The sequence below is a fragment of the Xiphias gladius genome, chromosome 4 (assembly GCF_016859285.1).
Source record: "Xiphias gladius isolate SHS-SW01 ecotype Sanya breed wild chromosome 4, ASM1685928v1, whole genome shotgun sequence".
NCBI lineage: Eukaryota > Metazoa > Chordata > Actinopteri > Istiophoriformes > Xiphiidae > Xiphias > Xiphias gladius.
This window is the reverse complement of record NC_053403.1, coordinates 1,233,140-1,246,230: the sequence shown is the minus strand read 5'-3', so window position 1 is coordinate 1,246,230 and position 13,091 is coordinate 1,233,140. Positions and strand designations below refer to the sequence as shown.

Genomic DNA, 13,091 nt, shown 5'->3' with positions numbered 1-13,091 from the left:
GTTTATCAGAGCCAAAGAACCAACCACACCCCACTGGGGAACGTTTCCAAGCCTCCTCTACAGCAGCAAAGCCAGGAGTAAAATCTAGTGGAAAAATAATCAGTCCCCTCGTTTTAGTTTGGCCTAAAAACAGGCAAGTTTAAGGGTATCGGTTCTAAAAATATCTAAATTAGCCTTGAAAAAAAACTCTCGAGCTGGAATTTGTTTGTAATTGTGAAACTGCGAATTAATGAGGACAAGTTCCTGGAATTAACCTTTAACCTTTACAAATGTAAACGTGTGCTACAGTTGCAGTGCCCGCGATAAGTTTCTCTGCTGTTTCCGGCAACAGCTGGAGGTTAATGATTAGCTCCTCAGCTAATCGTCAGCTCTTTCGATGACCGACGTAACGTGTAGGTCTCGTCGAGCAGAAGGGCCGAACCCACACGTGATGGCTTGCTCTGATTTCCTCTGCCGTAAACTGACCTTCGTTGGGTGTGGGACTGTCGGCCGGACAAAACCAGGCTTTTGGAGACACCGGCTCGGACTTGGGATTCGTGATCGGAATTTTTTCACTACCCTCTCATTTTAAAGACCAAACAATTGATCCGTTAGTCGAGGAAATACTTGGCAGATTAATCGGTATTGAAAACATTCGATAGCTGCAGCCCGAGTAACAACATAAAAGGCAAATAATGGAGCCTCGTTTGAGAGATCAGGAAGTCCTTTTTATCATCCTCTTACCCTGGACATTTTGATCAACAGTGCATCGTGTGCTATTAGTAGACTCATGGCTGTGTGTGTGTGTGTGTGTGTGTGTGTGTGTGTGTGCGCGTGACTCCTCAGCTGCTGGATCCTGAATCCGGTCGTCTTCTACACCACCTGCGTCGGTTACTTCTGCCTGGTGTTTCTGCTGAACGTGGCCATGTTCATCGTGGTGATGCTGCAGATCTGCGGCCGCAACGGCAAACGCAGCAACCGCACGCTACGAGAGGAGGTCTGTAGTCGAGCTCCCTGGGTCGCATGTCGCATGTCAGGCGAAAGCAGTTTCAATCTCTCTGCTGTCCGCAATCCCTCGCTGGGTGAAAGCTTTACATTTAGCGAGCGTCACGGGACGTGCAGGACAGACGCGTCGCGGGGCTTTTATGAGTTTATTTCTTATTTGAACCTTATTTATCCAGGATTGTGTCCTGACTTTTTACTCCCTTAGAACCGACACTAACCGAAGCCTAATCTGTCAGATGAGCCCCAGTGGCAGCACAGTTATGTTACAGAGCCAACGTTCACAGGGGGAAGGAAGAAAACCGTTAAAGCTATGCATTAAAACAACGAGCCCTCGAAGGACAGAGAATAAACATGTACACAACACGTTCTGTTGCGATCCAGGTCCTGCGAAACCTGCGGAGCGTCGTCAGCCTCACCTTCCTGCTGGGTATGACGTGGGGCTTCGCTCTGTTCGCCTGGGGACCCGTCAGCCTGGCCTTCATGTACCTGTTCGCCATCTTCAACTCACTGCAAGGTACAGTAACGTGCTGCTGACCCGTTTACTGCGGCTAACGAGACACTGGATCAGATGCAAGCACCCGTGCGAAAACACGTTCGGGTGATGGACGAGAACGCAAATGTTCTTGTTGTTGCGTTCTCTCCGCGGCCTGAACAAATTCCCGCGTGGTCCAGCCCCATCGACTACGGCTTTTTATCTTGCCTTGACAACTCCGACAGTTTCTTAGCTTCACTTGTTGTCCAGGTGAAAATGATCTGTTGAACACCTGACGGCGTGACCCCCTCACCTCCTCACCTCTTCATATCAGCTTGACCGCCTCCGGTTTTAGTGGTGGGCGGGGTTTTGCATTAGCAGGCTGTTGGCTGGCATCTAGCTTCGTGTTAAACAATCGCTTCTTTATTTTCTGTCATGATGTGGGTGTCCGATGTTACGCCGTTGACCAGCGCATATTTTTATGAACAGTTTTTTCAGCTCCCATGATGCAACTGCCGACCCTGCTAGGTTTGTTATGTTTTCCGACGGCAGAACTTGAAGCTCCGCATTGTGGAGTTTCTTCTTTCTTTTTCTTTTCCGTTGTTTCTGCGAATGAAACGTTGCCACAGAAGGCGACGAGTGGCAGGTCGAGAAGGATTCTCATGTTTACAACTTGCACATGTTCACACCACGCGTGGGTTTCATCACCTCAAACAGCGGACCGGGCTAAAATGAGGCATCTGTGTTTGTTGTGTTTTTAGGCGCTTCTGTACTATTAAGCATCTAGTTCAATAATGTCATGTGTTTGTCGTTTGTAAGTAAAGTGGTAAATATGATCCCTTCAATATGACATAAACATGGCATCATATATATGTGCACCTACTCACACACGGACAGAGTTCATCAAGTTGAAATCAGCAACTTATTCAAAGTGTTCGCTCCAAACTGACGCAGCGCGTTTCACAGCAAAATGAAGAGGTTCAGGTTGAGAAAATGACCATGTTCGTACACGAAGCCCGACGTGATTTGGCCCGTAAGTTATTTCGGCCCAGAGGCAGTCAGTTATTTTTAGTTCCGTATGGTCCTAAAACGTTGGGTCTTCGCCGGGGAACAACTATCAAAAAGAGTCGGAAAAACGACGTTGACGGTCTAAAAACTCTCCCCTTTCCTTTCACTCGCTCCAGGTCTGTTCATATTCATCTTCCACTGCGCCTTGAAAGAAAATGTCCAGAAGCAGTGGAGGAGATACCTCTGCTGCGGCCGATTCAAGCTGTCAGACAACTCAGGTAACTGTCTGTCCACCCGCCTGTCTCTCTCTCTCCCTCTGTCTGTCTCGCGTCGATCTCGAAGGTTCACAACAGAACCTTCGAGCTCAGTCGCGTCTCTCTACAGGAGTCCCGTCAGGTCTGTCTGCAGGACTCCTGCCTGATTCCCACAGCAGCAGAAAAAAGAGAAAGACGCTTTATTAAAACATAAAACCTAAGTCACCTCGGCTTTGCAGCTAATAAAAAAAGATAAAACCGAGTCGTCTCAGGGAGACCAGGAAGTCCTCCAGGTGCCCTCAGTCTGTGGATGTCCTGCACTGCTGCCATTTCATTTATAGGAAAGTAGATGAGTCCGTGCACTTCCTCTATGTATTTGACTGTTTTCATACCAAAAATTCCAATTTAAGTTAATTGTTGCGTGAAAGCCTGTGAAATGGCATCTAGCCAAAGAATTCCAGGAAACCAGGAGGAAGAAAACACAGAGTTCAAGTTCAAGTTCATGTGATCATGTGTGCTCTGTGCAGGCACTCACCGTCCACTGTCTCACCGTCCACTGTCTCTTCGTCTTCTCGGTCTGTCTCCTGCGTCACGAAGCATTGAGTGACCAGGGATCAGTCTGGACACACGAGCTGAGACAAACAGCGGAAACGTGACAGACATTTGACTTTCGTCTTTTATCAGTGAGGTTGTGTAGACCGCACATTATAACTGTAACGACTCTGGTGATCCTCTGACTTTCCCTCTAGCGCCATCATCAGGTCAACATTTGAATTTCTCAAATACTTTGGCTTTTGACCAGATACCTGCAGAACTAATCGCGTTCCCATCAGCCTCGGCCGCAGGCTGTGTTTCCTGCTAACTAGCAAATGTTAGCATGCTAACATTACATCAGCATGTTAGCATTGTCATCGGGGGCATGTTAGCGTGCTCGTGTCACAGAGCCTCACAGAGCAGCTAGCACGGCTGGAAAACTCCTAGTCTGGTTTAAGTGCTAATAATTGTAGAGTCAGACTGTTTGAACCTCAAATGGTTCAAGTCATAAACATATCCAGAGCTGTAGTGGATACCACATATGGAAGAAACTCTCAGTTGGCACTGAGCTATAGTAGATAGCGGAGCAGCAGCAGCAGCACAGGAGGCGACGTCCGGAGTTTTTTCCATACATTGAACTAAATGATGCGACGTGTGCCAACAGCGATTTTCTAACAGAGGACGATAGTTTACCGAGTGAGCCTGAAACAGTCGTAACACATTCCTTTCGCTCTAAGGTTTATGTTTTAGACCCCAAAATGTCCCGCGCCGGCAGCGTGCACATGAAAGCAGGCCCTGATTTCTCAGCATCATCCGGTTTCAGACACCAGCAATGAAATGAATGACTGCACATCTGTTCTGTATTACTAACATCTGTAATTATCCATGACAACGCGCCCTGGCGTAGAGGGGAAGAAGATGGGAAAGGGAGACTCCTGGACAAGATGGAGCAGAGTCAAAGAAGTAGGGACAAAGCTGGAAGGAATGGACGGGGAAAGGACGGAGATGAGGTGATCGATCGGGGGGTGCCGATTGATTGTTGTGTTTGTTTGTCCGCTGCAGACTGGAGCAAGACGGCCACCAACAACACCAAGAAGGTGAGCTCAGACAACCTGGGCAAGTCTCTGTCCTCCAGCTCCTTTGGCTCCAGCACCGCCAACTGGACCTCCAAAGCTAAAGCTACGCTCAACCCCTTCACCAAAAGCCACAGTAACACGGGTGAGACGCGCACACACACACGTAGAGAAAAGGAGATGGATTCAAATAAAAATAATCTCACAAGACAGAGGAAATAATTATTTAAAAAAAGACAGGAGGAAAAAAAAACAGCGAGATAAGAAGCAGCCGGTGTGGAAATTACGATTAGATTGAAAAGAAAAGCATTAAACTTGATTTGTAGCTGAGGGTTTTTTCACAGCAGCAGATTTGACCTTGTTCAGACAGATTAACTTAAATCCATTTCTCTTTGAAAAGACACCGCAGCACCTGTTTTATTACTGCTGTGATCAATCTTGGGCTCAGAGCAGCTCTCTCTGTCTTGTTCATGAGTATGTAAATCACCCTTATTCTGTGATCTGGAAATGTAGATTTAAAAAAAAAAAACCCAAAAAAAACAGGCGACTGGTGTGAAATAATCAGGTTTACATGCAGACTCCAAAATATTCTGCCCTGAAACAAAAACTGAAAAATACATTATTTTTCATTTTTGCTGGGACTTTTTATTGGTATATTTGAAAGGAAAAAAAAAGAAAAGCAGTAACTATAATTAGTTTTTGTTCAGGAACAATAACGTTGTACTCACAAGAGACCTAAACTAAAAAGAGGTTATCCAGGTTAATTTAAACCAGTTTAGGTCAAACTAAAAATGAACTCACAGCAAATAAATGTTGTAAAATATCAGAGTGGTCCTTGAAATTAAATCTACTCGGCCTACGGTTAGTTTACGCCCTACAATGAGTGAGTGAACGCAGTGTGTGTCTCATGCTGTGGTGGAGGAGGACAGCATGTTGTTTGTCCAAAATGAAACACATTAGCTCGAACCTGCAACCCAGCAGCTACAGACCAGTTTTCATTGGCATTAAACTGAACAACGAGTCTGTGTGTAAACCTGGTTGGTGTCCCTTCATTTCATGTGATTATCTCAGGTTTGTCACTGTTACTGTGCAGGGCTGAGTGATATCCTCTCACCTGATGTTCACTGATGTATCTGCCTCTGTGTTTGGTGTGTAGACATCTCTTCCGACCAATAGCAGGAGCGGAAGGACCGACGGAGGTAACGCTAAAGCTGATTGGCTGATTGACCCCCTGCTTCCGCCACCGTGCGAGCCGCTCTGTGTTTCCCAAAACGCTTGCGGTCAAAGCGGATCTGCTTAATCTTGATTGGTCGAGAAAAAGAAAAACCTCAAACAAAACCTCGAGACTTTGCCAGCAGACGTTTTGGGAAGGCAGCCACTGTGTGTTGTGATTGGCTGGTCACTGTGATGTCATACACGTTCACGCCGTCTTGTTCCCATCCCGAGACACTCTGAGTGGGAGGAGCTCCGTTTTCTCCCCGTCGAGACATGACTAAAAACTACCGCAGCACCCACCCAGGGTGCCCCAGGGTGCAGCAACAAGCGCGCCACTCCGGACTGCATCCAAGCTAACATCTGCCTCACTTAGCCGGGATTTGTTGGGATTCTTAATAAGAGCAGAGCAACGACAGGCCAACGCTGCGGTTCGCATTCGAGTCAGTAACTGGTGTAATCATTTGCTCATTAAAAACAACACCAGATGTGGAGGACGATATGGGCACAACGAAGTCGACCACTCTGTTCCGAGTCCAAATATTACAGGATGTAGTAAATTAGATTTAGCATCTGTTCTCTAAACTACAGGGCAACATGTGGCACTTTTTAAAACTTTATTTCGGCAGAGGAACTGTAGGTAAATTTGTTTTATGTGTCCCGAAGCCACGACTGCGGGTAACAGCGTTTCTCCGCGCAGGACAGTGAGGATCCTTCGGCAGGTGGATCTGTTTTAGTGTCTAATAAATCAGATTTTCCTTTTCATCTCGGTTTCATCAGAACTCAGAAGCCTTTGTATCCACACCGGCGTCACTAACAGATATGCAGCATCTACATTTCAGATGAAGTACACGCGAGGCCAGGACTTGATATTCTTTTTTATCCATGCCAGGGAGAACCATTTCAGACCCACATTCTTTCTCCTCTACGGCCGGCAGATCTGCTCTGTAAATCACGTCGCGCGTTCTGCTCTGAGGGAGGAATCGCGGGCCGAAATGAAGACATTCAGAGTTTACCCATGGTGCCAGTGTCTCATAGCAGTCAGATCCTTTTGACCCTCTCCAAGCTGCACGAACACTACCGACTCTGAGAGAACCACATCGCTCCATGTGTGCATCATAAATAAATCAGTCGTACCCACATTTGCAAAGGTCTGCCAGTTCAGTTCAGTACATCTTTTGGCCCCTGACGCTGGAAGTTACTTACATAGTTCATGGCTTTTGATTTAAGGGCGCTACAGATGTTTCCTAGCAACGGATTTGCACATTACTTTACACTTTCCTTTATTCCACTGTGCCACCTTAAAGATGCATAGGGACATAGAAGCACAAGTGACGTGTGCAAACACACTATCGAAGAAACGGGTTTGTGAATAAATAATTGTGAGCAAACGAGCAAACAAGCCAGAGTAGCTACTCGAGATTCCGTTACTATTTTAACAAACGTAGCGACATGAATTAACTCTTTATGTCGTTACTGTACCAAAGTCTTTACAAGACGCGTCCTGATAGTCTGAGACTAGCAGGCAGTCACTGAGAATTAAGGAAGGAGGTTCCACTCAACGTCGGTGTGTTGGAGCGAGCAAACGAACATCCAGCAGGGAAAAGTGCAGCCGAACCTCAGATAAAGCAGCTGCTCAGCTGCAGCACCATAAACCCCCCCCCGGCGTTGAGTCTCCGCCCCTCCCCCGGCCCAGCTGTCAATCAAACGCATGCACTGCTCACTCACTAAGAGGGTTAGAGCATGAAAGACTATTTCAGATATTCCCCCGTTACCTGCATTTTCTTCTTTCGATCCCAGAACGTTAACAATTCCTTAAAAACCACTTTGACACCATCGTAGCAGCCAAAACGAATGACCAGCTGTATTTTCAGTCTTTTATCTGTGTGTCTGCGTTTAGTTTAAGAGGAAAATCCATCTTACTCCAATTTTCTACGAGTTTCCATATGAGATGAAAAGAACCGAAATGCCAATTAATCCACGAGAGCAGTGATTTGCCAAAGACGAAATATCAGCAGGTCTTTTTGTTGCCGGTGCCAAATGGGCCGTTTCAAAACCTTATTTCTTTTATCGGCAAGTTATAAATGAGAACACAACTTATATCATTTTAATGTCTGCAAGTGCTGAACACTCGCTAAGCACCCAGGCCCCACAGCCGCAAAGGGTTTTCATCATCTGTCGTCTCAGTTTGAGGACAAAGTGCAGCAGCGCTCAGCACCTGACAGGGTGGTCCTGACCGTTGGCCCTCCCCATCTCACAAACACACACCCACGCACAATATTTACAGCGTGACTATACATCAGTCTTAATTGGCTGATGCTCGGGTCGGTTTGTTCGCCGGAACGTAAAGCGAATCTCTTCGCAGATTCTCGTGACCCGGCTAACAGTTCAAACCAACAACCAGCTGGACTTCCTGGCGAACAGTCGGAATCGGTGCCAAATGTCTCTCTACGCTAAGAAAAGTGACATGTCGTTCAGAAAAAGTTGAAAATTGTTTGGGAAAAAAGTAAATAGACTACGTACTCACTCATTATGAATCTTTCAACTGAAAAATGTAATGAAACAATTCGATTTTTCTGCTTTTAGTGATCAGAAAAATAAAAGTCCCCCAAAACTAGAGAAGCTCTTCTTCACAGTGAAATCCTTCACTTCGGCTGCCGCCGCTGATTTCCCCATTAACCGTCGTTAGTGACATGCGCTGGAGTATTTTCCCACCGTCCTACTTTTTAAGCAAAAGATTTTTTGGCCACTTGGGGGCAACAAGCTGTAGACACAACTTCTGACATATTATCACCTTTAAAGCCGACTGCACACCGTCATGGGAGCCGCCGATCAGACAAACACGCTCATTCCCGCAGCTGTAAGTAAAGGATCTTAGCTATTTGGGAAATCAAAGGGACGGTGATTAGTTTCTTTCATATTGTACACCTCCACAAAGCTCTCACTGCCAACATTTTTCTACTGATTTAATATCTGCGCGGTTGGGTTTAGGCAACTGAAACCACTGGGTTAAGGGAAAGATTGTGCTTCAGGTGAAATAATAAAGATTTCAACACTGACTGCTTTCACGAGCTGACAGTGTTGAAGGGATCAGTGACTGATGCGGAATAGTTGCACATGAACATAATTTATTGCCCCTCAGCCACGGAGCAGCTGGAGGAAAGGGAAGCAAAAGGTTAAATACCATATCTGTCTCACCGGGGAACCATGTCAGTTTTGGGACGCGTCGGAAAAATGAATTCCACCTGCCTGAAAATATAAAGATGTCACTTTGTTTGTCGAGTTGGGCTCATGAAATGTTTTGATTTAACACTCCCATGAAACAGTAGTCATGAGCTGCAGCATGAATGTTGCCACAAAGTGAAGGTTCCTCGCTGCTGCTCTAGCGTGTCAGCCAGACAGTCAACAAATTCCTTCCAAACGCTGAGACTTTGGGGGATCTGCTCATCAGTGTTGCTGAATATTGCTGTAAATCTTGACCCGTGGTTGCTTTGGCACAGCTTTGCGCTTCAGACTCTGGACCACACACATGCTTGAGGGCCCGCATTGCACCATATCAGTGCGCCGATCTGTACGTACTAAATATTTTTGTGTGTGTGTCCTAGACCCACAGGGATGGATGCACTTGTCACTTTCCATATTTCATCGCACATGTCTCTGCACAGTTCGAGCGGGACCCTGATGTTTATACACACACTCTGCACAAACACAAAAGTGCCAAAAGAGCACATTTTTGTTTAAGCAATGGGTAAAATCACATATACACACATATTTTGGTTTTATTTGAAGTTTCAGCTTTTCACAAACACCGTTTGCATAGCCGATACGGGGCAGAGAAGGCTGCTGAATACAGTCAAAAGTGCTTAATGACCTCTGAAGAACATTGTAATTTTATCTTTGTATTTGTATCAGAAGAGTCCACAACGTAGAATGAAATCCTTCTGCTAACAAGGATTAATCTGATTAACCACAGCCTGATACACCCCCCTGGAAAAGCACAGAAAAAAGAAAAAAAAAAACACCCGTCCAGTTGCACTGGGTGCTTGATATATGGAAAAATAAGTAGGCTGTCCAGAATCACACAAACTCGGAGCTTTTTTCCTCCTTTTTTGGTCATTTCAGCACAAACGTCTCTGCACAAAGACAGTGCAAGCTGCTGGTTGGAATCCAGGCTCGACTGCTCGGAGAATAAGGTTGCATTTAGACTCTAATTGGATCCTGTTGTCTGATGGAAGGTTTCAGCTCTTTTGGCATGGTTGTTTTATCCTCGTGTCACCCCGTTCACTCTATTGTCAAGTTGGGGGGAGGATCAGAGCTACAACCCGTCATCAATCTCACGCTGAAAAAAACCCACTATTGCCCGGTGATGTTTAGTCTTTCAGCTATTTAGCGTGAAGGCTGCAGCATTTTCTTCAGTAGTGGAATTCTTCACTGTATCTTCTTTAAAAAGACACTGGCTGGTCCTCCCTGTCATATCTCATATTGTTCCTCGGCAATCACGCGGTCGGTAACGTAACTCAGCCAAATACCGAGTATGCGGAGATGCTGAATGATAGGTCCATCCTGCATTAACTGAGGCCGCCGAGAGGTGCTTGTGAAGCGCAGGTTACCGTTTCCAGACAGATTTCACAGATAGGAAACCTCTAGTGTATTCAGCCTCCACAGCGTGACTTTCTGACAACATTCAGTCGACTCGGAGCAATTATGGGCAGGGACATTGTCCAGACTGTAAACCTCAAAAACCACAGATGAGCACGTTGGGAAATTCTTGGGCAATTGAGCTTGTAACACCTGATTTCTTTCCAAGTGTGACTCAAGGACCTTTCCAACAACTCTTTGTCATTTTGTTGGCAGAGTAAGACTTGTTAGAGTGTCTTACCATGTCAAGGCCATTGAAGACTTGCAGATCTTGACTAGTTGGGCAATCAGAGTCTATACTCCATTTTGGTTCTCAATTCTATACATTCGGGACAGAAATGACTCTTTCGTCTTCCCACTAATCAGTGTTTTTTTGTTTTGTTTTTTTTTAACCTTTTGGCTTTTTCAAGACAAAACCTTTGATAGAAGAACTTTTCAGAACAAAATGCTTCTTCAATAGGAAAAAAATACAGAGAAAACATTTTTCATTTCTTTGGCTACTTATTGTGTAAAACTAAAAGGAAATAAATTCTGTGTTTTGTTTTTTCCCACTGCTGCCGGACAACTCATATTAAGCAGTCTTATGTCAGCCTGAATCTAACAGTGTAAAAACACAAACAAATCATTACCCAACAGAAGAAAAATTAATACAGATTTTACTGTCCAGCTTTTCTTACTTTCATGGGCTGCGTTAGTAAAGAGGGGCAGTAGGGGATATTTTGCAGCGCGCAAACCACCTGAACAAACCAATTCAGATCAGTGAGGGTGAATTCAAATCTGTGCCAGGTGTGATCCCACGGCGATGAGCTGCGACTGCTCCGTCATGTCCATGCCTTTTTCAAAAGGAGGCTGCATCGCGTTTTCCAGTCTCCGTTTCCATATTGTATCCGAGCGGAGTGCGGTGTTCACCTCTAAACTCAAGCGTTTCTGATCAGGCAGTTTGGTTATTGTCTGTCTCAGATTGGTGGCCCAATGAAAGAAGCCAAAGCCTCAGTCTTGATTAGAAGCCAGTGTTGTTTGCTGAAATATTGTCATCTGGACTCCAGCACATTTCTCGCTACACTCAGCAAGCAATGTCAACTGGGGAAAAATGAAATTTTTTGAGAGCTCCCAGCAGCCCTCTGTTAATCATCCTCATTAGCTCAAAGCAGATGTATCCAGTTCCTCTTACCTCCCTTTATCTAACTGTGTCTGCCTGCTATCTGGTGCTGGGCGGGTAGTGGACAGTGGCTTTATCGGAGCTTGTGTGATGGAAACAGCTGCCGGAAACCAAAACAGTGCGCTGAAAGACACTAAAATGCTCCGTAGAGTCGAAGGGGACTGCTGAGTGGGATAATAATTTTTTCATGTGTTCACTACAAGTGATATCCTGCACATGACACATTCTCATTTGATCTATTGTTAACATTAAAATATTGATGAGTGCAGGTCTAAGTTCTGACGTGTGTGTTGTTTCGGGAAGGGGTCGATAAATCAGATGTGAGGCGAACTGACCGACCATTTTTGTTTTCATTTTCTTATATTTAGTTTTATTTCTCTCTCGTGTGCACCAGTATCAGCCTCTCGTTGTATAGTTTCCAGATGTTTGAGATTGGAGGATCCATCCGTCCCGACCAGAGGTTTCCAGGGGTTTTTACTGTGACATTTATTCAACCATAACCCCCACCCCCATCCCTGGTTTCCATCTACGTCCGAAAAGTGCCCTCTGGAGCGTATTTGAGGGGAACATAGCAAAAAAAAAAGTTCTGTCTTTCAGATGGGATGTACGAACAAAATCAAACGTCCCTGTGTGACATCAAAGGACACTTCGAGAGTCAAAGAAACTGAACAGCACCAGCTGCAACTTTACTGTGTGGAGCCAGGGGCTTGATCAGTGCTGACATAAGGCACAGAACATGGCCAGGATACTTGAATAAGGGAAATTGTGACTGTGGCAAACACCAGCAACTATCTCACGACCCCCCAGCTTAACGTTGTGTCTGGACAGTCGTTGGACGAGATGTTGGGAATCACTGCTCTATGTTGAGCTTGACGACTGGACAGCTTAATTCCCGTTTCCTTTAATCATGCAGTGAAAGAGCAGGGATTCAGGCCAAGGAACTCTTTGGCTGGACAGCGTGATTCAGACGCAAAGCTAAATTATCGCTTCTTTACAGTGTCGGACCTCACGTTTTGATGGTACCAGAGGGTCAGCATGCGGATTGCATGTGCTTGATTCGGCCCAAATTGTATACCCTTTGCTCCATTGCTTGGCCCGGCTTCCTAAGAAAGTTCCAAGGTGCAAAATGCTATAGGCTGCTAGTGCTGGTCCCAATAGCATCAAATACCCTTTAGGATGCCAATCATTCTCTACCCGGAATGTGCACCGGCACATATTTAACTGACCGGTGCAGTGTGTCAGATTACGTTGCATTGCTCAAACCCACAAGATCCCCCGTCGCTGTTTGTGATGGAGCTTCTGCGTTGTTGGCAGTAGCTGTAGCTCAGCTAATAAAGCGGTTTTTTTCATTAGTTGCAGGGTCACAGGTCAAACACAGTACTGACACTACCAAAATCAGTTTTTCTCTTCCCAGTAAAGCTCAATAGGCAGTGCACAGCATGAACACAAACAATGCTAAACTTAGGGTATTTAGTCATCTGACCCCTTGGGGGGTAGATGAAGTAGAGTAAACACTTGAAAAATTTAATTAAAATAAATGAGGACTTACTCACAGTTCCAACTATGACTGAACATGGTTCCAACTTGTTGTTTATACAAAGCACTAGGTGCCCAAGTGGTTGCCTTACATTCCTTTGAAACATCAGTCATCAAAGTGCTGATAAAGGTTGCTGACTGGCATTCGATCTACAATTAACCATCTCTGTAGTGGTGTTTACGACTTGTGTGGTGTTTCCATAAGGTGTTTGTTATAGTAC

At 45.4% G+C, this 13,091-nt stretch overlaps 1 protein-coding gene across 8 annotated transcripts in view; it reads left to right on the top strand.

The window, feature by feature from the left end:
* The window catches only part of adgrg6 (adhesion G protein-coupled receptor G6), a 101,200-nt gene that overhangs the window by 82,890 nt on the left and 5,219 nt on the right, over window positions 1–13,091 (top strand). For 7 of the 8 annotated variants that reach the window (XM_040125075.1, XM_040125079.1, XM_040125072.1 and 4 more), the window contains 4 exons: window positions 826–976; window positions 1,366–1,498; window positions 2,641–2,742; window positions 4,315–4,470. In XM_040125075.1, the coding sequence (XP_039981009.1) occupies window positions 826–976; window positions 1,366–1,498; window positions 2,641–2,742; window positions 4,315–4,470 (542 nt within the window). Of the gene's footprint in view, window positions 1–825; window positions 977–1,365; window positions 1,499–2,640; window positions 2,743–4,314; window positions 4,471–5,481; window positions 5,525–13,091 lie in introns of all 8 variants that reach the window. The other variant, XM_040125074.1, reaches the window with a different exon arrangement.